The sequence below is a fragment of the Trematomus bernacchii genome, unplaced genomic scaffold (genome assembly GCF_902827165.1).
Source record: "Trematomus bernacchii unplaced genomic scaffold, fTreBer1.1, whole genome shotgun sequence".
NCBI classification, from domain to species: Eukaryota; Metazoa; Chordata; class Actinopteri; order Perciformes; family Nototheniidae; genus Trematomus; species Trematomus bernacchii.
This window is the reverse complement of record NW_022987876.1, coordinates 1,432,668-1,459,948: the sequence shown is the minus strand read 5'-3', so window position 1 is coordinate 1,459,948 and position 27,281 is coordinate 1,432,668. Positions and strand designations below refer to the sequence as shown.

General features: G+C 40.6%; 1 protein-coding gene across 2 annotated transcripts in view; it reads left to right on the top strand.

The window, feature by feature from the left end:
- Window positions 1–294: 294 nt before the first annotated feature.
- The window catches only part of gria1b (glutamate receptor, ionotropic, AMPA 1b), a 64,920-nt gene continuing 37,933 nt past the window's right edge, over window positions 295–27,281 (top strand). For both annotated transcript variants that reach the window (XM_034113983.1, XM_034113984.1), the window contains exons 1-2: window positions 295–544; window positions 7,085–7,219. In XM_034113983.1, the coding sequence (XP_033969874.1) occupies window positions 442–544; window positions 7,085–7,219 (238 nt within the window). In that variant the 5' untranslated portion in view covers window positions 295–441. The remainder of the gene's footprint in view (window positions 545–7,084; window positions 7,220–27,281) is intronic.

Here is a 27,281-nt window from a genome sequence, read left to right as displayed (position 1 = left end):
GAGAGGTCCGAAAAGGAGGAGGGAGAGAGATTGGAAGAAAGAGAGAGAGAAAGTGAGGGAGGGATACACAGAAAAGGAGGAGAGAGATTGTAAGAAGGGGAGAGAGAGAGGGAGGTGTGTGTGTGTGTGTGAGAGAGAGAGAGAGATTTGAAGAAGGGGTGAGAGAGAGAGAGAGAGAGAGAGAGAGAGAGAGAGAGAGAGAGAGAGAGAGAGAGAGAGAGAGAGAGAGAGAGAGAGAGAGAGAGAGAGAGAGAGAGATTTGAAGAAGGGGTGAGAGAGAGAGGTTTCAGAGGCTCAGAGTCTCTGGATGTGTTATCGGAGCTCCGCAGAGAGAGCGTAGTACCGGTGGATGTGTGAGAGTTTCCCCGGGCTGCGGTGACTCTCAGGCGGCCCCGCGGTGAATGGGACTCCGCCGGTCGGTCCGCATCTGCTGGAGGAAACATGCGGAGCTGCCCGGTCCTCCCGGTTTTCCCGGTTCTCCCGGTGCTGCTGCTGCTGCTGAGGCTCTGCAGCGGCACAAGTTTCCCAAGTAACATCCACATAGGTGAGTGAGGGGTGAGGGATGGGAGGGGGCACCTGTCCTGCAGGAATACTGCAATATCTTATATATGTATGTATACGACTTTTTAATTTCCCTGTATTTCTGATCAGTCATGAGCATGCATCCACATAATGACGCACTGAGGCTCAGCTTTACATCCCATGCATTTTGATTTTAATGTATTTGTATTTGTATTTGCATTTAAACATATAAACAAAGCATGCAACTGTTTTTCTGCACATAGATTATATAGATATTGCTATTTTACAACTCTTGTAGCTTTTACATGAGATAAAATATACACTTTCTTTAATATCAAACCAGCGGCTGTAAGGCTCTCCCCTTTATATCCCAGTAGTGTTTTTGATTGAATTTGAATATTGATGGGGACTGCATTTCAACATGATACAAAGCATGAAACTGGTTCGCTGCCTGCCCAGAGACTGAATAGATCTTCCTATCATGAAACCACAATACTGTTCATCACGAATATGCAATAAAATGCAGTTAGGAAAATACAACAACATACAAGAAACACCTTGATTATTCACCGTAATGTTGTGAAAAGTGTGCACTTTAAATGTTTTTAGACATCTAATGCTTCAACTAAAGTGACTTTCTGCACCTGTTCCTATAATGCTGTTATAATGCTATTTCCTGCCTGAATCGTGTTAATGCCCCCCCTCTCCTCACTCTGCTGCCTGCGGTTGGGATTCCCCTCAGTGTGTTAGTATTCATATATTCATGATGAGACTTACAGTACTCTTTTTTGTGTCTCTTGCACTTTGATATTCCTGCAGGAAGTGAATGAAATATATTATTATAGTGAAGCAAGAGTTGAATCAGCCCCATGGACAGAGTCACAGTCATTTGTTTTATTATTGTGATTAGAATGAATTCTTATGAACTGTAATGCTGTGTTTCAGCAGTGTTGTAGTCATTAGTTTATGACCAGTTAAAAAAATAAAATCTGTGTCATGCCAACGTTCAGGACATAAATGTAATGATAATAATAATACATTTAATTGATAGTGCTTATCAACAAACATTACTCTGTATTTATTTTTACGTTTGCTTCAGACCAACTTTTTGTAAATGTACACATTTAATCATTAAGAATATGAATAATAACAATATATTAAATTAATAACCCACTTATCTAAGTAGAAACAGTGCATATCTTTGCAAATCATCTTGTGTTTAAGGTTCCTATAATCATTCTGTAAGACTTGCAGACTATTGGGAGTTTGGGACTGATACTGTGTACATGTATTCATTCTTTACGTATTATATATGGGAAGCAGAAACCATTGTAATGCATTTACAGCATGAGCTTATGTGCAATGCATGTCCCTGCAGGGGCATTTAAATAACATAACACTCAACATAAAATACACAAACTCTATGATAAGTACATACATTAGAATACAACGGAAATGCACGTATTACTTACAGGTGAATAGGGTAAAACATGTAACTAACAGATATCACCATGAAGCTTCCCATTACATTACATGACATGTTACTTGTTACATGCTTTTATCCAAAGCGACTGACATACTCAATCCTGTGGGCAATCCCCACAGGAGCACTTTGGGGTGAAGTGTCTCAGGGACACAACGACATGCTGACTGCAGTGGGGTCTGAACTTGCTATCCCCTGATTCGAAGTCCAGCACACTATCCACTGAGCCACAGCCTTCACTACTTCATTAATGACATTAACACAATCATTTGTTATATTACACGTTTTTTGACGTGTTATGTAGGAGACACAAACAGACAAAGTTAGTAAGATAAACTCCTGGATGTGTTTTATTTCCACCAGTCGGACAGAAGACATGCCATGAAATAAAGAAAAAAAAACTACTATTTTAAAAACATGTTTTTTTTTACGTTTTTTCGTAACTCCAAAATAAAAGAAAATAAATAAATGATGAAGGTTTTTTTTAAGGTAAGAGTAGTGTTATTGATCCCCTTGGGGAAATGACTACCCAGCTGCAACATATACATTATTCAATAATCCAAATACAGTACATGTATATTTGGACTTTTTTATATACATTATATTATCCTGCAGTTCTGCAAGTACTATTGTTTTGGTACTTTTGGTATTGATGCTTACACATTTGTAGTTTTTCCATTTAAGTTCATGTATTTTATTCAGTCTCCCATTGCCAAGTAAGTATTAAATACTTAGTCATCAGTTACAAGTACTTACAAGTTAAATATACTTCTAATCCACCTCTGCTGGTTGAGTATTAAAGCTACCATGAATAAAACACACGCCACATGATTAGGTCAAGTAATATGTGTTTTACCCACTCCAAAAACTGCTTGCACTATAATACATGGACATTACTGGAATATTATTAGATATATGATTTATTCAAGGCGTTTTAAAGGCTGGAAGCGGTCCATCTGCCGGGACAGAAGGCCCCCCCGCCCACCCCTAAAGTTAGATGTTCCTGCTGAGCTGTGCAGCCTGTGGTTGGTATGCAGGTCAGATTGTATTTCCTGTAGAAATGCAGGTTAGTTCAACGTGATGCCACATCAGCACCGAGCCAGTGGTCCGCAGAATCACATTATAACTTCATTTTGGGAGAGTCACACTCCCACTCTGCAGCTGATCCACGCTGAATGTGAAGTAAACCAGCCGAGGTTAAAAAGGGACTCAAAAGAGCAGCTGGAGGATTCATCTGCTGGAAAGGATCTCACGGTGGAGGAAGTTTCTGGAGAGAGACGCTGTGTGAATATTGATACTGGGAATAATCTCCACTCTTTGTTTCTGTTTTACATTAAAGCAGAGTTAACCGCCTTTCTGTGCAATACATGTGAATTAAATAGGATAAAGGCACGCCACACTTTGCCTACACATAAATACAAATGTCCATGTTTATAGGAAAATCTCTTGTTTGGATAAAATGAACAAAACTTTGAATCTAAATTAAGTTTTTTAAAACAAATGACAGAAAAAACGTCATCCAGTGGAGGAAAGTAAATGTATTCAAGTATGGCACGTATCAGTTTGACTTGGATATCTACATTTAATACTTTCATAAGACTTTTTTGTATTGTAAAAATACAAACAAACAAACAAAAGGGACAAATAATAAAGTAAAACAATGAATAAATAACAGTAGGAGTGGAAGCAGAGGGATCCATCAATAATAAGTAAAACATGTAAAAGATCGTCTTCTAATTTTTGGTTTTCATTATTTTTTTTGAGAAGGTGAAATTATTTGTGGCTTTAGTTTTACTTTGAAAATCGGGGCTTTTATTTTGAAGGTGCATCGCCGGTGACAGGTTAGCAGGGTGAAACCTCTCCAAACTAAGGAAGGGTGGAGTTATGGGATGGTTTATCAGCTGGCTGGTGAAAGCATGAGGTTTGTCCGTGTTTTGTTTTGTGTGTTCAGTAAAAAATGACATTTGAGCGTCTTTTTAAACGTTTTAAGGCCGCTACACACCCACCTGAGACCAAAGAACGCGTACCGAAGGCGTCCCGACTTTTACGTCGGCTACGCCGCCCGCCTACGAACACACCGCAAAGACTTCAGTCGACGAGTGGCAATAACTGTCCTTACCAGCAGGCAGCGGTAGTGTGTATTCGTCATTCAAAAGAGGCAACAACCGGAAAACAGACTGCGCGATACACCGAGAGAAGAAGAACAGACTGCGTGATATAAACAAACAACAAATAGCGTCTGGGGCCCGTTCTCACTCTCTCGTCGATCGAAAACATGTATCGTAACCGTCTTGCAAATGTACATTTCCATGTGATGCTCACAATAGGTAAATGAACAATGAACAGTGGTAGACATTAACAAAGTACATTTACTTAAGTACTGTACTGCTCCACTCCCATTCAGGCAAATGGTGTAGGCTACTTTTATTTGGTAACTTTGAAGATTCAGAATACTACAAAATATAATCAAGAAATTGTTTATCATTATTATTATAGGTTAAGATACAATGTTATTGATTCCATGGTGAATTTCACAAGCTACCCAGCAGTATATAATGTCATTTAAATCAGCTCCTCCACTTCAGCTCTCTGAAGCAGAAAGAAACTTAAGCATTGTGGCTGGCAACCTTAAAGTACTGCTGCTACCACACTCCATGCATCAGTCATTATAATCAAAGATATATATAAATAACACTGACAGGCAAATGATGTATCTTCTGACTTTTATTGTAGTATAGCTAATTGTATCCTCATTCTCTAATGGCTGTAGTATGAAGGTACGAAATAAAGTTTTGCATTTTGCAGTAGCGGTAAAAAGTGGTTTATTTATTATTATCCAAAGAACTGTACAGTGTACAGACAATACAAAAATACAATACGATCAAAAGAGTCAATAGTGTGCAATACAATAAAAAAAAAAAACTCTGTAAAAAAAAAAAGGTGGCCTCTCCTGGATCAAGCTGATTAGTTGGTCTTCACGTTCTTCATTCCAGGCCGCCATGATAAAAAAGAAACTCTTGCGTCCGGGTGAGATGAAAATGAAAAAGATTAGCCGTCTGTGTGTGTCTTCTTAATCGTTTGTTTTGGTCCCTCCCTTCCGCTTCGCTTCTCATGCACTGATTCGCTAAGCTGAACAGCCAATCAGAGTGATTTCTTTGGCCGACTTTCTTTGGCCAACTGGCTGTGGGAGGTGTGAACATCATATCGGCAGCAAATCTGGATCAGCTCCGTTGTACCCCCGTTTTTAAAAGATGTGGGTACGGAGGAAAAGAGAGAGGGTTTTATTTTCTGACGCTGCGTGAGTTATGAGAACATTTATGTAGAAAAGACATCAAAAAGTGCATTTTGCATGATAGGTCCCCTTTAAAGGCTTTCCCAACGGTTTCTCTATAACTTTAAACTATTCTTTAAATTCTGAATCTAATTACTCCTTTACTTTAAGCTAGCTATTTAAATGGCTGCTTTGTTGCTTTTAGCTCATTATTTTAACTGCATTAACTGATCTGAATCCATCCCTGGTATGATCATAAAATTATAAAAGTTTGGGGTCTAATATTTCATTTTATTAGGCTTACTGTGATAATGCACACCCTACGGGCCTAATGACATTTTGTTTCACAGTCTTCTTTCAGGAGGAAGGAATCCTAAAATAATGATAATAAATAACCTCTTTAGTCTTTTCTAACAATTGGTAGACTTCACTAGAGGACAATCACATTTTATCTAGCAATTATTTTCAGTATTTATTAAAGTGTTGATTAATTTTATAGTCATTTGAGCATGAGAAAACTCTGAAATGTCCATCCAGCGGTAAAATACTCCGAATATATTGAATTTACTGTCATGGTAAAAAGGAAGACTAGGCTCGGGCCTCATCACTCCACAGATATACATAGCACGATGAGTGATGATTAAATAACTAACCCTCCGAGTCTACAGGTGGAAGCTGGGGTGGAAGCTGGGGTGGTGGTGGGGCAGGCAAGCAGCTGCGATGTAGAAGTAGCTGCAGCAAGCAATGCATGGAGAGAGATCTGGAAGGTTCAATAGAGCGGCATATTAAGGAGACTCTGTTTGGTTGGTTGTAGAGTGGCAAGTTATGTATGAATGCAGCATAAGTGCTCGAGTTGACTGCCTGAACTAGCTCGCAGGCTTCGCCCCATAAACGATGAACCACCTGAGACAGAACCAAATGATGTGTTATTCTTCGTGACAGCGTCTTTGAAAAGAGACAGTAAAAGATAATTTATCAGCTTTTTACTCAAATAAAAAACATGTATTCCTACTTCACCAGGGAGAAGACAAGTAGCTCAATCAGTCAGAGTTTAAGTAGTCATATAATTTCACCGTGACCCTAAAAAACTGTCATGTGGAGAGTGTGTGAGTGCAGAGAAAAGAGGCTTTTAACGGCAATTACTGCAAACCAGACGCGTTATTTTTAGTTTCAGGGGTGAACTCAGCCCGTGGTGTCATCACTGTTTGTGCTGCACGATGCAACTATGAGCCAAACTTTGTGAATCCTTAACGTCGCTCTGTGTTTTAGACCGTCAGTAGAGCTGTGGAGGAATTATTATAATAAGATATTAGAATAATTCTGTCTGCGAGACCCTCCTCCAAGGTCCAAAGAGTCGGAAAAAATACCAAAACATTCAGAATGTTAAAGTTTATTTATAGTGAAGATGCAACTTTTATTCAACAAATTGATGAGTCAATCGTCAGAAAATAATCCCCCATTTTTGGATTACTGCTAAACTCTTTAAAGTCTCTTGAAGGTGGAGATTTGGGGCTTTTCTTTTTCGAGTATTCTGTGTCGTCGAACAAAACTTTCTTCATCTTGTGTTAACCACAGACTTTATTTCAGGATAACAACCAAAAACACATTCAGAAAACCATTGACCTCCATACCAGGGGACAGAAAGTCTTAAAATGCAGACTCATTCCTGGGTTTTAGGACTCAATCCGCCACATATTTGCTCAGACAGATTGTATGTTTTCCTTCACATTCCTCAGCTCTGGTGTTTGCAGCCCCTCCTCTGTGTTCTGTGTCAGTGTCTAACCCCCGCTGTGTCTCTCTGTGATCAGGAGGTCTCTTCCCCTCGGCCTCCCATGAGTACGAGGTGTTTCGCTTCGCCCTCGCTCAGCAGCAGGACATCCCTAAGCTGGTCCCTCAGGTGGACATGGTGGACACCGGCAGCAGCTTCGCCATGACCTACGCCTGTAAGTTCACTGTCTTTATATATCTGATGCAGCACATTTCTTTCAATATTTGTCTTATTTTCAACCGTTAAAAGGTGGTACAATACCAACACATAGTAAAACCCACAAAACTAAAACAGACCAGGAGAGAAAAACTAAAACAGCAGCAGTAACAACCTAGTGCGGTACTCATGTGTGAATAATACTTATTCTGTCATATTTACGCCCATAGTTATAACACTGGACCATTGCTCTGTCATGTATGGTGCTCTTGGGGACCAGTTCCTAACAAACTCATCCATGTCCCTCCGTATTAAAACCTCTCCAATAATTTTTTCAACCTAATAAGATATCAGGCAGATCTTAATGAAACCATTTCTGGAGTATTGTGAGGCGAGAGCAGCATACAAAGCTATTCCAAGAATGTGCCTACAGTATATGTCTACGTTCATAATTTGAGTCTTATCAAAAAACAGTTGTATGGATATCGAGGTATATCTTTCCAAAACACGTATTAATCTCACGACAAACTGACGCCCAAGATACAATTTGAGACTGAGACTGCATGAGATGACTGAGCTAATTTCACCTTTCAAGCATAATGAAGAGCACATGGAGTCATTTCTACATGGAATAGCTGGGGATGTATTCTGTGAATAACCTTGTGTTGCTGCAGCTTTTTAAATGTGAAGGACATCAACATTTATTTGTAATAACTATCATAGACCCCCGGCCCCCGTGTGGCCGTGGGCTGCCAGAGTCTTTCTTTACGTAATTGAGCCAAATACTCTCTCTGTTGTATTCACATCCACTGACCTTTCTGGATTTAATTGTGTGTCTTCTGAATCAAATTGACTTGAATAGCAAAGAGTGCTCACAGTGTTGACCCTGAAGATAATTAACACCCTCCTGGATTTTACAAATATCTCATAGTTTCTTTGCTTTGGTATATTTGCTCTCTGGTTCAGTCTCAGGAGTTTTGTCCTTTTTAAAAAAAAAGGACAAAACTCCTCCTCAAACAAATCCTCAACTTTTTACTTCAATTAATTAATTCATTAAAAGAATCCCTGCTTTTTACCCGCTTTAAAATGTTGATTTAGAATAATATCAGGGTCATGAACCGTTTCAAGGCGATCTTGTTTCTGTCTTTGTGCTGCTATGAAAATTGAATTTCTGGGGATCAATAATGAAGTGTCTAATACTGATTGACTTACCTTTTGTCAGATACTTGTCTTAGATGTCTCTGATACTTTATATGAAATAGAAAATGAGCTAATAGATCCTTTCTTATTGCTGTGATTGGTGTTCTAAGATGTATGTGATCTGAGTTTTAGAGCAACCTGCTGGCCTCTTGCACTCTGTTAGGAGCCTTGTGCTGCAGATTTATCATTGGATCAAAGAGATGTTAAAACATCTCGAGCTAGAGACACCAGTTATTCTCTCCATGAGTTGGCTTTGACTGGTTTTGGTGCAAGATTGCAACCTTTATTGACATTTGCAGGAAATGGGGAGCTTCGAATGTAATCCAAAATTGTGTTTTTGTCTTTTTCGGCATGTGTTAAAAATGCCAGACAGATTAGATTAGATATGGTCCAATCAAAAACCCTTTATAAGCAGGGTACCATGTTGAATGTTGTCATACTTACAAGAGCCTCTTTACTTTGACCCTAGCAGCAGATAAGTGGGACAGATAAGGCGCATAAGTAAAATAAAGTTAAAGGAAAGCAACTGAGGAGATATCCCTCTCCAATGAAAATGTGTCATGTTTCTGAAATAAATATATTAAATTAAAAGAAAATGAAGGAAGGACACAGAAACTAGCAACGTTTTTGTGACAGCAAAGTTTGGAGCATTTTTTGTGTTTGGATAGAAATTCAATGCAATTTTCCAGAACAGCAAATGTACTTCCTGTCCAGAGGTTAGCTGTAAAATAGCTAGAAAGGAAAACAGAGTTGGCAAACGGTGTTACTACTGTACAACTCTCGTGTCAATCCGTGACATCATTGGGCCCCAAAAATAATTTAGTTTGACATTGGTAAGCCAACCAACAGTACTAACATTAGAATTTCCCTTATTTAAATGTTTGTAAATACAGGGTGGGTTTTGAGAGTGCGAAAACCAGGTGTGTCCAGACATGCCATTTTGGCTTCATGTACCACTGAGCAACTTTTATAGGAATGAACAGGGTTCCGCCTTTAACGCTGTATCCAGCTCTCTTTATACATCCATGTCAAATTGTTTCCGTTTAGGTCTGACTGACCAAAATCAGAACAGAAGATCCAGTTTCTCTTATCATTTTAAAAGCAAACAATGCAAATGTGATGCTGTTTATTATTTAAATCAGAAACTAATTAGGACACATTATTTCTGTGACCGATTCATTCAGATGTGGTGTTTGGTTTGCATTCATATTTATTTATGTAAAGGTCCCATGTCATGGTCATTTCTACTAATCATAATTCCATTGTTGAGGTCTACTAGAATAGATTTACATTGTTCAATGCTCCAAACTCACATTGGTTTCTCATACAGCATCTCTGTATAGTATGTGTATTCACTCTCTGTCCTGAACGGCTTGTTGGAGCTCCTGCCCCCCCCTCTCTGTGAGCCCAGTGGCCGTCTGCGAGACAGCGAAACCCAGCCCGAAACCAGCCCGAACACACACACACACCCGCAGCCTGGCTGGGAGTTTGTATGTGTGCTCACACACCGACTCACAGCCTCGCCGCGTCCCACCGTCTCAGGGAGGAGAAATTGGCGGAGCTGCAGCTGAGAAAAGATTAAGTGTGTGTGTGTGAGGAAGTCCGCGGACTTAACGTAACGGCTCCGCGGACGTAACCTAACGGCTCCACGGATTGGTCCATTTGGACCAATGGGCCCATTTGGGTATGGACACGTCACTATACCCAGGAAGTAAACAATGGAAAAAGAGAAATCTCCAACGAGGCGTTCTGGGGCAGCATAGACTCCCTGTTAGTTAGCCAAGGGATCCTGGTGTGTGAGGTGCTCCGCGGATTGGTCCATTTGGGCCAATCCGGTCATTTGTTGTTGATTTGGATGTTCACACGTCACAGAACCCAGGAAGCAAACAATGGAAAAAGAGAAATCCCCAACGAGGCGTTCTGGGGCAGCATTGACAGGTCTTTTCTGTGTTAGAGTTTTACTCGCTACAGGGTGTACTTTGAGGGTGTGTGACTCTGCAGACCGTTCACATGCAGAAAAACCTTCATAACACACAAGGGGACGGGTAATAACCGGTAAAGCATGACATGGGACCTTTAAGAATCGACTCACGGTTGCTGCACAAATAAAGCACATATATCCAGTTTAAAGCCCTTTGTAACAACCCGTTAACACGCAACAGACATGGCAGCAGAGAGAAAAGCCAATAGATCACAGACAGTATGAAGCCATAATGTGCCCCTTAGTCACGTTGATGAGAGCATGTTTGACTGTCTAGTAACTTTACAGGTTTGTAAAAAGAGTTGTTACGGTAAATGTGCTTCAGGTTGGAGGAGGTTGGATAGCATTCTGCCGTCCACGGTGCTCTCCATCACGGGTCAGCGCCTCCTCCTCCCTCCATCCAGACTTCATTCAGCAGACTTGGGATTTGGAGAAAACAGAACTAAGAGCAGGCGGCTTTAAAAGAGCCGACAGCAGCAGTAAATGGACTGTGGCTCGGGGGAGCGTTCAGCACACTGCAGCAGGTTTACAATGTGCTGACCTCCTTTCATTCAGAAGCCTTCATTACACCTGAATTCAATTCTGTACGTCTAACACAGCCCTCTGGTCAAATACAGGCAGGAGCACACATGTTATCTGATGTTTTAAAAAGCCCCGGCAGACAGAGAGATGCTCACAAAGAAAGTCTCCGAAATGTTTTAAATTATTCAGGTTTTTCATAGTTAGCGGTTCATTTGTATTTTCTGCATGATTTATTTAAAAAGAACAGTTCTTTAAAGTATCTCAAGAACCAAACAAACCCAGTAAAACACTTTAACTCTCACTTATTAAACATTTAAAGCATAATATAGTTGTGTTTATTCATGTATTTGTAAACTGCTTTAAAGTATAGCTGTAATTGATAACCAGAGGAACACTCAAACACATCCATTTCTTAATTCAAGGTCCACCTTATACTTCTCCCAGAGCTTTCAGCCTCAAGTTAATGCCTAATTGCAATGTGAAAACTAACCTAATCAAAGGTGTACACTGTAAACAAATGAGTCTACCTTGGATTGTTACGTCAACATGCCTTCATTTAAAACCCTCAATTCAGAAAATGATAGTAAGGATATTGAAGTGTTTACACATGTCGGAAACAGAACATCTGGGGCCTTTTGGTTCCTTTTTTTTCTTCTGTCAATTGAATAAATAACACATTTTCCTGCACATTGGTCACTTGATGCTATATGGATTTGCATTTTGATTTATTTGATTTAAACTCAGAGTAAAGGACTGGGAACTTGTCACCCTGACTGCAGCAGGGTTAGTTTTAAAGCAGGATGTGAGTCCTGGCAGCGCTGCAGGTTATTTTCATGGCAGACGTGCACAGAATGATGGAGCTGCACCTGAGCAGCTCACCTGCCTCCGGACCCTGCTGACTAACCTCGCTCCGCTCGCTCCTATTTCCTTTTATTCCTGTGAAGCTTCACTCTGCACTCTCTGATGTTTAACGTCATCATGTATTCACTGAATCTGCTTTAACCACACAACAAATTATGGTCATCATTTTTTTTGCAATACTTTTTTTCTACGATTTCACTCGTGTTTTATGCATAAAGATTGAACATGTGCATAAAAACAAGCTGATGGAAACTTGCTTACTGTAAGTGATGTCCCTTGAATTCTATGTGCCACATTTAGCTTATTGTATTTATTTTTGTATATAGTTTACTTCTCCTGCATTACTTGTAGCATTCTCTCGCACTATTTTATTATACTCTGTTTCTTCTTGCACTATTTTTATTGTTTTAGGGTTATATATATTTAGGTTGCATTGTGTAGGAGCCTGGGACTTGAGATGTTCATTGCATCTCTACACCGTAGCTACTCTGCATATGAAAATACAGCCTTTGAATTGAGCGTGTACCAACCTCTCTCTCTCTCCTTCTCTTACTATGAACCCCCCCCCACCCCTTTCGGTCTGTTGTTGTGTGAAATGTAAAACAGACTGTGCTCTGCCTCCTGTGAGACAGTGGAAGCAGAGCAGCATGGCGGCATCTCTTCAACGTGCTTTGAGGTGGAAAAACAAATATGTGTCTTAGAGCTGCAGCTTCCACTTTCACACTTTAATACAACAGACACTTTGATCAGGAATCCTTCTCACTGGTGACGAGTTCTTAAGGCCCTGACACACCAAGCCGATTTCGGCCATCGATAGATGTCTGGCTGTCGATGAGCGTCCTGTCGCCCTACTCAGATTGGTGTGTCCCGCCCCATCGTGTCTTTTCGGCCGTGCCGACACCTTCCGCGGCCGATTCACCATGTTGAATCGGGAGGCTGTCGGCAAAATAAATCACTCTGATTGGCTGTTCAGCTTAGCGAATCAGTGCATGAAAAGCGAAACGGAAGTGAAGAAGGCACACACAGACGGCTATTATTTTTCATTTTCCAGTACCGCACTAAACATGTTTTCGATTATAAGTCGTTATGTGAAACAGTCTGTGATGGACGAGAGTGAAAATGGAACGCACGCTATTTGTTGTTTGTTTATATCACGCAGTCTGTCTTCCGGTTGCCTCTTTTGAATTAAGAATACACACTACCGCCGCCTGCTGGTAAGGAGAGTTATTGCCACTCACGCATACGCAGTGCGTACGTGCTACTTGGCCGTCGGCTGAAGTCTTTGCGGTGTGTTCCAGTGCGACTTTTTGGCCAAGACGCAGGAGACGTGAGGCGACATAACAATTGGGTCCGTCTGTGTCAGTTCTTTGGTGTCAGTTTGGTGTGTCAGGTCCTTAAGGTTCAATGAACCCCATCTGGGAAATATAAAACAAATTGATAACGCCCTTTAGTCACAGCAGATGTTTTTTTTCTTATGCAATCAATTTGCATGTCAACACATACTTCCAAATAGTTGCTTTTGTTATATACTTTCACACCAAACGTTAATACTTGCTGTGAAAAAAGCGACTATGAGGACATTTCTGAGCTTTTGCATCATGAATAAAGCCATCGACCAAACAGATACAAAACAACACAGAGTTTAAACCAATAAGACACACTTTATTACTCCTTTAAACATTGATAAAAGCACATTTTTCCTTCTTACACTTAACAACAAAAGCTCTCGACACAAAGGACATGCAGACGAGTATTCTATATGTTCCTGCTGTTTGTTTGTCACATGACTGGTGTGTGAAGGCCCTTTAGGTCAATATATCAACATATGTTGTACATATGGCGTACATGTCAACAGATTTAAGGCATCTACACAACAGGGAAATGACATGAAAAGATTATATCTCTAGGGCTTAACGTTATTGTGCATGCACGACTTTTTGATGAAATAAACCAAAGGCCACATGGGCAAAGGTTCTCCTTTCACACAATACGCATAATGATTTATTTTGGACTCAAAGTGAAGGACGTGGAATGTGTCTGTGTTGACTCGGTATTTACTGTGACTCTGGACTTCTCAGTCTGGTTGGGAACACGACTCGGGACTTGAGTGCAAAGACTTTTTACTTGCAAGTCAACGCCATGGTCCTACATGTAAAATAAATGTATTGTAGATACACAGTATATCTGCCTCTGACATATACTGGAGTAAAAAGTTACATAAAGTACATGCATTAACTTTATACTTTAATAAATATATGAATATATATACAGCATTTTACACTATAGACAGTATTTTACAGTATCGGCTTGAACAGTATTGGCAATATTTTACAGTATATATACAGTATTTTACAGTACAGACAGTATTTTACAGTACAGACAGTAGTGTACATCTGTGCAGGGGAAGGGGGGCATGGAGCTTCACTCTGATCATATGAATGAAATGAACTGTGATCTTCATATTCAAACCTGCAGCTGCTTCCACATCTGCTGCTGCTGCTGCAGAGAGAGGGAGAAACACGTCCAGTAGTTCTCACATCAGCCAACACAAGGTCATGATCTGTGATGGTATTTACACTTTCACGTATTTCCATCTGTCATCCTACTACTCCGCCAAATAAGGAAGCACTTCCACTGAGCTCTAAAAATATCTGTGATGTAACCTCATTATATCTGCTGCTAAAAATACTTGTTGTTTTTAAAAACTGTTATGCAAAACGTTCAGCCTAGACAATAATGACGATTAAATGAAAGCCCATGAGTGGAGGATGAAGTGGAGCTTATCTCCCCCGGGGCTATCAAAAAGTTGAATAGCCCTGAGTTTTACTAAAGTAAAAACTATCATCAAATCATTCTGACAGGTCCAATAGCAAATAGCAGAATCGCTCATTTTAGGGCTGAAATCTTGAGCATAATGTACTTTTTATAATTTAAATGTATATGCAAGACTTCATCTTTTCTACTTAAACTGATCTGAGTACTTCCTAGAGAATTTGTTCCACCAACTTCAGGGATGCCACAATACCAGAACATCTGTTTTAAATACCAATACCAGTGAAATTCCACTATTCCTGATACCATAGTACACAGTGAATGCCATGTCAACATACACTCCTTTATTACTGTTTGCATGCTTTTCTCGGAAGTTAAACACTTCCTAATTCCCACTCTCATTCACTTCCTTTATATGCTGTGAGAAATCTTCAAAAAACTGGATTTATGGAAGTTTCTCACCAAAAATCGACATTTAACAAGATTACGTTTGAACATATTGTGATCATGTTTACTGAACAGAACGCCCCTTAATATAACTGAATGTAACTTGTTAACTTTTGCTCCTACTGCCCTTATTTATAAAATAGCTTAAAAGAAGTTTAAGACAGATCTCCTCCTTCCGATTTTAACACGCATTTCACAGATCAAAATGTAGCTAGATATCCCTTCCGATTTTAACAGCACTCATCTCGAAAACACGACCTATGGTACTTCAATTAAATTAAGTTTATTCGCAAACAGTTAAAAATACAGTTAGATCAAGACACAATGGAGATATGTGATTATCTTTAACCCTCACTACTAAACGCTCCCAAAACATTTGTTTCACCTCTCTGAGTCTTGGTTCACAACACATCACATGTCACTTGTTAGACGCTTTTATCCAAAGCAACCTACATACTCAATACTGTGGACAATCCCCACAGGAGCAATTTGGGGTGAAGTGTCTCAGGGACACAACGACATGCTGACTTCAGTGGGGTTTGAACCTGTGCTCCACTGATCCCAACACCTACGCACAACCCACTGCACCACACGCCTCCCTAATGCTGCGTTCACACCGGACGCGATGCGACTATTCGCTTCGCTCTAATCGCTCCTATCGCATCGCTCTAAACGCTGGAGTTTCACCGCGGCTGCCAGCTGTGTTTACTCGCATCATTCAAACAAGACGCGCTGGCTCGGGAGCTACAACTACAACAAATGAACATATTTTACCGTGATTAAATTGTAATACACGTTTCTAAATGATGCCGAAGTAACAACATACTGATACCGGTTAGTAACAACCATGAATTAATGCTTTGACAAGTCTGCAGACAAGACGGCAGGCAAAACACCTTTTAAAATGCTTGTTTTCTGAATGAAGATCGGGTCAACCAGGCTAAGCTAACGTTGTATATACTCATTCCACACTCACAACAACGGCCTACAGACATAAATAAGCAGCGACTGTATTCGCCATGACACAGACAGTCTGTGGTTTGTACTTGTTTAACTTTTGTCCAGTTTCTGAACGGATATGAGGAGCTGTGAGCTCTGTGTGCTAACTGCTAACAGCTAACGGCTGATGTTGTGTGGTTGAACGTCAGTGACGGCGGCTGAGATCCTCACCGCTGATTGGCTAACGCGAGAACGCGTCACGTGAATTTGACGCTCGAGTTGAAAAAATTGAACTCTCGCGTTTAACGCGGCACCGTTCAATCGCCTCAATCGCCTCAATCGCGTGATTCGCGCAGCGTCCACCGCTTCATGCGCGCCGTCGGAGCGAATTCGCGTCTGTCCGCGTCTCTGCATTGACTTTACATGTAATCGCGCCGCCCCCAAACATCGCATCGCGTCCGGTGTGAACGCAGCATAAAGGGTGAGGTCCCACCGAGTAAGATATAATAAACACAGATTTATGTGATGAATGGAAATAACTGTACAAATGAAAATGGATTTCAGCTGCGAGACTGTAGAAACATTATTTTCATCAAGTTTTTAGTTTTGGCAATGACTTGGTATTTCATAATGTTTAATTTCTACAGTTTTCTGGACATTTGGTTAGAATTAGCGTTTTGTTTGGAAGAAAAATTGGAAGATGTTTGTACAAAATGTCGTGATAGATGTTGAGATATGTCAGTCTGGATCAAAGTGGCAAACGGACCAAAAATAATTCCTCCTTTGTTTCTGGAAATGTTCAGAAGTGACTAAACTTTGAGTGACACTCGAAACACAACAGCAGTGGAGAGGCTCTCTGCTCCTGCTCCGGTTATTAGCGTCACACAGTCATCGTCACACACACACACACACACACACACACACACACACACACACACACACACACACACACACACACACACACACACACACACACACACCACACACACACACACACACACACACACACACACACACACACACACACACACACACACACACACACACACACACACACACAATGCAGAGCCAGCCTCCTGTCTCATCTTCATCAGGCGGACAGACGGTGACGAACCTGTTTGTGCCGTTGAACTCTGACGACGTCTGAGTCTCTGTCTGGACTCTTTTCAAGTCTTTCTTCTTCATTTTCTCCAATTTATTGAATTACCCGTTCCTCTTTGCTTACGTCTTCACATTTGTTCGCTAGATAATTCTCATTTGCATATATTTCATGCTTTTGATATTGCCTCTCTCTGTGGCTCCTTTGACTCCTGCTTATATTCTGCAGACACTGCAAACACGCTGTTATTATATTTATGCTTATTAAGCAGCGGGCTGTTGTTCACTTGGTGTTTATTGTCTTGCATTCAGTTTGTTATTTAATTTAAAGTCCAGGAGATATCCTGTGCCTGGGAAGACTTTGAGCTCAGTTCAGACATAGAAGCCAGTCTGTCCTCACCAGATAAACAGCAGCAGTTGTTGTTTGCTCTTCAGTGAGTCTACGTTTCCTGACAGTGGTCGCAGGAATAATGACTCTCCTCTCTCTAAGTGGTAAACATGGAGATAACCTGAGGGGGACAGGTGTTCAACTTTAAAAACAGACACTGATCACGTCTTCGCTTCTACATTTTGAACTCATTATAGAATATGTTATGCTAATTTAACCAGATTTATTAACTCAAATGAGGTGTGAGGGTTTCACTCATCCAGTTTGAAACCACAACAACTGTTTGTATACTCATTGCAAAGGCTCTAATTCAATTCCACCACTTGGATATTTAAGAGTTAAGATCTCGATGCTACAGCTGTCCTTTCAAGGCCAGACCACAATAGTCAATGAGAGCGAGAAGCCGGAGCAGCTGACAGAAAATATTCTAGCTCTTGAGGCTAACGTTAGCTAGCATACTGTTGAATCTCAACTATAATTCTCACCAAGCAGCTTCTTCTTTAACATCTTTAGCTCAGTAGAACTGTGCTGCCAACAGCTAACAGCTAACAGCTAATGTTATGTATTTGCCTTCTGCACATTTCAGAAGTGAGATGTTCAATTCATTCCCTGCAATGTTGATAAACAGCACCTTAATCCCAGAAGCAGTTTTGTGTCTGTTTAGGAGTCATTTACAAGGAATGTGTATCTCTGATCTCTAGTAATGTAGTTTCTCCTTCTGTGTTAGCCGTAGTCTGAGCAGAGCTTCAGCCTTAAAGTGTGTCGGATGGCCCAGACAGCATAACGCTGTGCAAATTAAGAAAACATCTTCATCAATTTGACAAGAGTGTACACCAGCAGAGCAGAGAGGGAGAGCTGGACGGTAATGAATGTGTCGCTGCAACAATAAACACATCCTGTTATGAAGGAACCCAAATGGAGTCGGGCACTTTGGCAACACGTCGCCGTCCAACTGCTGCCAGCAGATCAGGCTGCATGGAGGTCTGAATAGAGAGGAATGAATCAGGAGAGCGTCTCCGTCTAATAGAGCATGTAACAGGGTTTGAATGCAGCGTATGAACTCGTGTATACTGTGCCCATGGCTTCATGAACTCACAGCTGCACATTACAAATCCAGGGCGGCACCATTTCAGGAGGAAATATTGCTCTTTTTAAAAACTCTCAAGCAAATGGGTTTTGAGCTGAGTGGCAGAAAAATCCATCCGTCAGCAGAGAATACAGACACGCAGGGAAAGTCCTGAGAGCACAGAAATGAAAGTTTCTCTACTTTTTTGTTAAGGTAAGGGAATACGTCTGCAGGTTAACTCGCTCAGTAAGTGTTCACCTGAAGAACTGCACGATCAAACAAAGTTGTCAAACACGTATTCACAGAGGGAGAAGTCCTCATTCGACCTCGCTGTGGGTTAAATGCAACATGTGATGCATCTTTACTTTGCTTTGCCTCATCAGTCCGTTTACTTGTCAATCCGTATGGACGTATATTTATATGTTATTATCCTGCTTTTATACATGTAAGTTCCTTTTGGTATTATAGTTTGTGGACCAAATATAGACTCTGTGTATATTCGTACTGAACTGCAAAATACAATATCAGAATATATGTGTTTTTATGGGTGTTCAAATACATTTAGTGGAGTTGGATTGGCCTCTCAATTGCAGTGGAGTAGAAGTATAAAGTAGCTTTAAATAGAAATATTAGGTAAAGTACAAACATGTCTACTTAAGTACAATACCTGAGTAAATGTGCTTTTACTTTCCACCCCTGCTGTAAATACAGGGAGAGAAAAACAGCCACAGACGAGCGTTCAAAATTTAAAAATAATTTCATCCCTGACTCCCCCTCTGTATCTTTAACCTTTTTAAGTTTGCACTTTAATTATAAACTCTGAGGCGCAGCTAACTAACATTTTAACTCACCGCCCTCCCAGAGGAGCAGGAGAAGATGGGAGACGGAAGAGGAAGAGGAAGAGGAGGAGAAGGAGGGGGAGACGGAGGGAAATTAAACGGTGTTCTCTGCCAGGACTTCCTTATCAGGAGCGCACAGATTGAGACAGTCCACAGTCTGTGCGCTTTATTGTTGTTTTTATTGCTTATTGGTGTAGAAAATAAAGAATGCATAACAATGGGAACATTTAGGCAGGAAGCCCGGTGGAAAGGGAGAGAGCTGGTGACATTTTGCCCTTGAGGACTCACTTGTAGTTTCACGCTCCGTTAAATGCCTCAAATGTGAAATGAGGATAGAATGCAGCTGCATGGAGCGCCTGCAAGGACGCTATCTCCAACTGCACAGTGTGGAGAGAAAGGGAGAGCTGGTGGTAAGATACGAGGAGAAAAGGGGATTATCTTTCATTAATCATCTTAAACTGTAGTTCCTTGTTAGACAAGACGGAGTCACAGCCAGGAAACTCAGGGAGATAACACAAGAGAAGAAGAAATACATGATACGGTTAACTTATTTTATTATCAGTCCAATGAGGTTCAATTGTGAGCAGGAAATAAAAGACTTAATGTAATTATTGGATTCAAGCAGCAGTGTCAACACAGTCTCACGGCATTTCGTGTTATAGTCACGAAATTAATCTATTGATTCGTGTTCACCAACACGATTTCGCCATTTTTTTCGTGTCACACAGAACGATTTTAAAAGCAATGTAAATAATAACAAATTAGAAGGAAAAACAGATTACAAAAAATACAGATTTAAGTATTCTGACACAGAACGATTTTAGAAGTAATGTATTTATATTGGTAGTATGTTTCGTGCCTGCACCAAATAATAACAAATTAGAAGGAAAAAAAGATGACATAAAATACAGATGTCAGTATTCTGAGGCTCTGAGCCATTTCTTTTCCTCGCGGACGGCAAAAAAAACTCAAGACATTATACAATTTAAAATAAAAGGGATAGAGTTAGGCTTAGGGTAAGATATTGAGTAAGAAAATGTTTTTATGAACCACACAGCTTCTGGTCTTCCAAGACCCGACTGGACAAAAAGACGTGTTGCAGGCACAAAACATACTACCAATAGAAATACATTGCTTTTAAAATCGTTCAGTGTGACACGAAAAAAATGCGAAAATCGTGTTGGTGAACACGAATCAATAGATTACATTGATTTCGTGACTATAACACGAAATGCCGTGAGACTGGGTTGGCAGTGTTGTGGTTTGTAAATGTTGAATCCTTTGAGGATTTTGACGTGAGGTCATGTGACCGTGCTGTAGTTCCTTCCTTTATAGCCAAAATCATAAAGTGGTGTTAATATGTGGAGATGATCCTGCTGAACTTAACGTGTAACTATCATAAATGTTTGTCTGACCAAGAGATTATTTTCTGCTATAATCCAAAATCCCACTGGCTTTTTTATTGAGTTGATTGCATTTTTGATTGGACCGAAAGTGTGAAGTGTTTTCCAGTTTGCTTCCTCTGCACTGCCAAGCTGTCCTTCAGAAAGGCACCAAACCCCCTTCTGCTGCATGGCGCCAGACCATTGGTTCAAGCTTCTCGCTCTGACACCTCTCCACTAAGGCATGTGTGTATTTCTGGCCTTTGTGTGTAATGTAATGTCAATAACAACAGAAATAGAATTTCCCCTTTGAGGATTATTAAAGTATGTCTTATATACATGTATATATAGAGTAGATTCTTTGGTTCATACATTATGTGAACAGTTATATGTCTCAGTTTGATCATTAATGTATATAAGAGATATTATTTAGCAACACAGCTACTGTAGTGCTAATTTAGCAGCTAGCAGGTGTCAGAATCTCAAGATGGCCGCTCCCATATCCAGGATATTTTCCTTCACTTCTGTGTAGTAGAAATAAATGGGTCTTTCTACTGTTGATGTGAAGTCTATGATTGCATTAGTTTGGAAAAAAGGGTTACATGAGCTGTGTGGTCTCTGGAGTGCATTGTGGGTAAATCTTTGTGGACTAGTAAAATGTAAATGTAGACACGGAGGCAGCAGAGACTCGCTCTGAGCCAACAGATGGGATTTAAACCTGCAACTGTTCACAGGGGAACACTTTTAGTTAGCCTCCATTTCTATGTGTCTGTGTGTGTGTGTGTGTGTGTGTGTGTGTGTGTGTGTGTGTGTGTGTGTGTGTGTGTGTGTGTGTGTGTGTGTGTGTGTGTGTGTGTGTGTGTGTGTGTGTGTGTGTGTGTGTGTGTGTGTGTCAGCAGGAGATTATTGCACTGATGCCTCGGAGGCAGCAGTTGCCAAAATGCTTTTTGAACACTGTATGTGTGTGATTCAGCATGTGGATGTGTGCACTGTATGAGTGTGTGTGTGTGTGTGTGTGTGTGTGTGTGTGTGTGTGTGTGTGTGTGTGTGTGTGTGTGTGTGTGTGTGTGTGTGTGTGTGTGTGTGTGTGTGTGTGTGTGTGTGTGTGTGTGTGTGTGTGTGTGTGTGTGTGTGTGTGTGTGTGTGTGTGTGTGTGTGTGTGTGTGATGGTACGTCGCCCTGAGGAAGGCAGCAGCCATTTAATCTATTATTCAGCATTGCTACTAAACACACTAATTAGAGCCTGAGGTTGAGACGGTGCACGCTGACGGGTGGAAACCTCGTTTGTTTGAGCTCGGTGTCCGCGCCTCAGACCTGCTCACAGGAAAACACACACTTCAGTTCTTCTTCCTGAACAGATCTGGTGTGAGCAGATACACCCTGGTGTGTAGCACAGTTGATCCTGTGGACTTGTTTTGATGAGCTAATTAATTTGGATCAGTCTTTAGGCACCAAGAACACCCGCTTCTTCCCTCGGGACAGAAACTTTCCATTGAGCAGTTCATAAACATCTTATTTATTACATTTACTGATTGTCACTGTTTCTCTAGTGACTTCTTTGAATGCTGTCTCATTTAGACACTTGTAAATTCACCAGTGGGGTATTTACTGACATATGTTATATCGTAGAATTAAAATCTCTTCAGCTTGTGTTAACTACAGACCTTATTTCAGCCTAACAACCAAAAACACATTCAGAAAGCCATTGACATCCAGACGAGAGGACAGGAAGTAATGAAATCCTTACAAATGTTAAGGTTTAAGGACTTATTTCTTCTCCACTCTGTAACAGTTTAATGTGAACGTAGACATACTCAGTGTCCACAGTCTCTGACCTTAGGACTTTTCTGTATCTGGCTGCTTTTAATGTCAGCACAGCGCTCAGTGAAAGTCACTCCACTGAAACATATATAAAGTCTGTATCCGTGTGTTGCATGTGGATGTCATTCTGGGGTAAACGTGTGACGTGAATGCAGCATGACGGCAGTGAAACAGTGATCTGATGTTTGGATGTTTGTCTCCGGGCGGTCTCCTCAGCAGAGCTAGCTCAAAAAGTGTGTGTGTGTGTGTGTAAGTTTGGGGGGGGGGGAATGATGGTGAGCTAACAAGGATAAAACACGTCTCCAGGATTACCTGCCGATAACCCTTCAGCTGCATACTGTGATTATTAGTTTTCACAGAGACACAGATCTGCGGTTGGATAGACGGATGTCATCAGGACGAGGCTCTCTGTTTTGGGATTGGGGTTGGGAGGGGGAGGGGGGGTGAGGTCTCAGCTGTGGGGCCCCTGGTGCTGGTTGCCGTCTCTGGGCTGTATTTAAATAAAGCTCGGTACGGAGGCCCGAGGAGGCGAGGAGCGAGATGTCTGACGCCGAGCGAGGACGAGGTCAGATCAGTGTCTCCACGTCAACTTCTCTCCTCTGTGACTTTAATTGATGAAGCTGAGCCGGGGGTGTGGGGGGGGGGTTGTTGTTCTGAAAGTTGTTCTTGTCTGGGCCAAGATAAATATAGATCTAGGGATGACAGGAAAACTGGAATTTAGTAGATGATATTCTGTGTTTTCCAAAATGGTCATGGCCAATGATTTCCATGTCCCAGACAAATTCCAGGCAAAAAATATGTTTATTATTGAGCTTCAAAAAACAATTCATAGGAATACTATATATAGAATAACATTTAAAAGTATGTAGATTAATATTGTAGTGATTATTAGGCTATTTCAAATGAATGAGGTCCCATCAATAGACTATTAAAATATATAGAAATATATATATTACTCAAACCTAGAGTTTAACTCTTGTCTCCTACTTCCTTCAGCTTTAGCCCACATTTTCTCAGATACAATGAAACTGGCTGGACTCCACATATTTTATATTGCTGTGAAAGGTTCACTTCTGTATCTATACCGCTTTGTCTGTGGGTGATATTAACTAAATAACAGATGAATAATTAAAGTCTTGACTATCCATTGGTTAGCAGATTGTTGTAGATCTGGGCATTATCTTATTCTTACAGCAGTGTTGTGTTGAGACATTCATGTAAAGTAAATAAAATGATGTTGATGATGGCTTAATGTATGTTTATGATACTGTGAGTCGTCCACAGCTGCTGTGAGCCTTCTGGGAATATGTATTTATGTTCAGGTCAACAACATCAACATGGTCCAGATGTGATCATCCTTTAGGAGGAAGCAGTGAAGTGATCTGTGAGTGATGTTCCTGTAGTCAATCACATGTGTTTCTACTGTAAGTATTGAAATAGTGCCGTAAGTGTTTTGTCTTCAATAGTTACTGAATAAACACAAAACATACTGGTCCAAAAGATTCCTAAATGTAGAAACTTGGACAAAATGATTTCCAGGGTGTCCGCGGGGTCTTAACAAGTATTAAACGTTGATAAATCAATTAAGCAAAAATGAAGGCTATTAAAAAGTATTAAAAAGTATTAAACGGCATTTTCCAAGGTATTACATTTTGTAGTTAGTTTTCAATAAGTATATAAATTGTCCAAAGAGGTTGTATTCTACAGTCTGCCTGAATGTAATCATTGCGTAGGTGTGTAGTGTGATTCTGTGTAGTTTATTTATGGCATCCCGTTGGGTTTGACGTCATCTGAACAGGACATCGCGCGCTCTGCTTGATAGCGCGCGATGGCCCGTTTACGCCGGTTGCTAAATAACATGGTTATGGGGAAATGCAAGTCTGCGTCCAAATGGTTGGAAGATAAGGAGGAAGGACAATCAATACTGTATATAGTAAATGTGAGGTAAAGTGTGTCGCCAAGGTAACCGGTTAGAACTCCAAGTGCCGATGAGGTCTTAAAATGTATGGAAAGGGTCTTAAAAAAGGTTTGAAAAGGTTTTACATCTGACTTCAGGATTCATGCATATACCCTGATTTTGTTACTTGCATATTTTTGAGTTATGCTCATTTTTAATACGCTGCTCAGAAAAGTGAGCACTTCACAGAAACAAGAAAAATTAACTTTGTTCAAAAAAGGTTTGTAGCGCTAAGGAATATTCATGCTTTTACATTTAGAAATACTTTGGATCAATGTGTTGTGTCTTTATTTAACACCATTTGATGATATTTAGTTATTTTTTACGATAGGATATCAAAACCTTTTCTCCTGGGTTGTAGAAATCCCATCACAACAAGAACATGTAGAAAGTAGAAACACATGTGATTGATTACAGGAAGATAACTCAGAGATCACTTCACTGCTTCCTCCTGAAGGATGATCACATCTGGACCATGTTGATGACCTGAACATAAATACATGTTCCCAGCAGGGAGCATCTGTCCGGCCTCCGTCGGGACAGCAGCGCTAACGCTAACAGACAGATAGCTCGTTAGCATGATAGCATGACCCCGGGGAAAGAGCTATTTACGGATTTAGCATGTTAGCACTGCACCAAGGACACACAACACACACACACACACACACACACACACACACACACACACACACACACACACACGCACACACACACACACACACGCACACACACACACACACACACACACACACACACACACGCACACACACACACACACACACACACACACACACACACACACCACACACCAGTCTTTGTTAACTACAAAGGGCATTTTCTACTTTATTCTACAGAAACCACACAGGGTTACACAAATGACACAAAACACACTAGATACAAAATGAATACAGGAACATCCCACAAAAAAACTATTTCTTTAGCCTTTTTTTAATGTTAATTTGTTTTTACAACACATGGTGAATTGTGTATATTTGCATTAATGATCAGCCGATTCCATCATCAATGTGTTATTGTCTCAAAGATATGACCTTCTTTGTAGCTCCAACGTCAGGACACTTTTGACATGATATCTGAAAAGACACCTGCAGTAAAGACAATCTGAAATATGACAGTTACAGCACTGTGTTGTGATTTGTGATGATGTTTAGACTTGTATTACTTATTCTCAAAGGACATTAAGCCTTAAAGAGGGGTTTGTTTGGTTGTGAAAGTTAGAGTGACAGGTTCACATCTTTTATCCAGAGATTTTCTGAATGATAACATGTTTTTATATTCCAAAACGAGATCTCTGCGTAAAATAAGCTGGTGGTTCTACAGAGTTGCGATCCTGGAGCAATGAGAATACTTGGTCTTAATCCTGCTGCGGGAGGAGTCATTTGATTCGGCACGAGGAGCCTTTTGTGTGGAAACAGCAAACTGCAGTTTATCAGCAGCAGATAAGTGAGGCGCTGAAATCACGTCTCCTCCGTGGCGAGGAGATAACACTCTCATGGTGTACAGATACAATCATAAACGCTGCAAATGAAGGAGACAAAAGAAAGAAAAATTACTTAAAGCTGCTATGTTTTGGTTCATTAAGTAACACATATATTCCAAAAAGCACATTGTTTTGATTAAACATTATGTGTATCTTTTGTTGCTGAACCAGTGTTAATAATTGTAAAGACTACAGTAATGTCCAAAAGTAACATGGCCTCTACCTTTAAAGGTCCCATGTCATGGCCATTTCTACTGATCATATTTCCATTGTTGAGGTATACTAGAATAGATTTACATTGTGCAATTTTCCAAACTCACATTGGTTTCTCATACAGCATCTCTGTATAGTATGTGTATTCACTCTCTGTCCTAAACGCCTTGTTGGAGCTCCTGCTCCCCCCCCTCCCTGTGAGCCCAGTGTGCTCTGATTGGTCGGGACGTTGCGAGGCTCGTTGCTCGAGGAGCGGACAGGTTTCCGGGTCGGCGATACAGCGAGAACAAGCGAAACTCATCCTGAGCACACACAAACACTCACAGCCGAAGTAAAAACAATAAGTGTGGCTTGATATTGAGTAAGAAAAGGTTTATAACGCTGTGAGAATGGGTCTGCGGAGAGCATTTCTCCACCATCCCAACTCGTCTATTACCAGCGTTCAGGGAGCTCTATGCAAGTCAATGGGGACTCCCTGATAGTTAGCCAAGGGATCCTGGTGTGTGAGGTGCTCCACTGATTGGTCCATTTGGGCCAATCCGGTCATTTGTAGTTGATTTGGGTGTTCAGGAAGCAAACAATGGAAAAAGAGAAATCCCCAACGAGGCGTTCTGGGGCAGCATAGACAGGTCTTCTCTGTGTTAGAGTTTTACTCGCTACAGGGTGTACTTTGAGGGTTTGTGACTCTGCAGACCGTTTACATGCAGAACAACCTTCATAACACACAAGGGGACGGGTAATAACCGGAAAAGCATGACATGGGACCTTTAAAGGGTTGTTAATCATCTGATTTCTTGATGATGATGTTCTTATTTTCTTCAATTATTAATAACAACCAATCAATATTTCAAAGTTTTTGTGTTTTCATTCATGAATTACACATTTTTCTTGGATTTATTTACACTCCTGAGACTTCTTAATTTGATAAAAAATACTTTAAAATAAATTCAATCAAATATTATTTTTATATTTTTACCTTACCTTGATTATAATGATGTTATTTGAAACCTTTGGGATATTGGAAGAGCTCCACTGAATATATCACATATTTATAGTAGATTTTACACATTTCCGTGCAGAAATGTTACATACTGTAT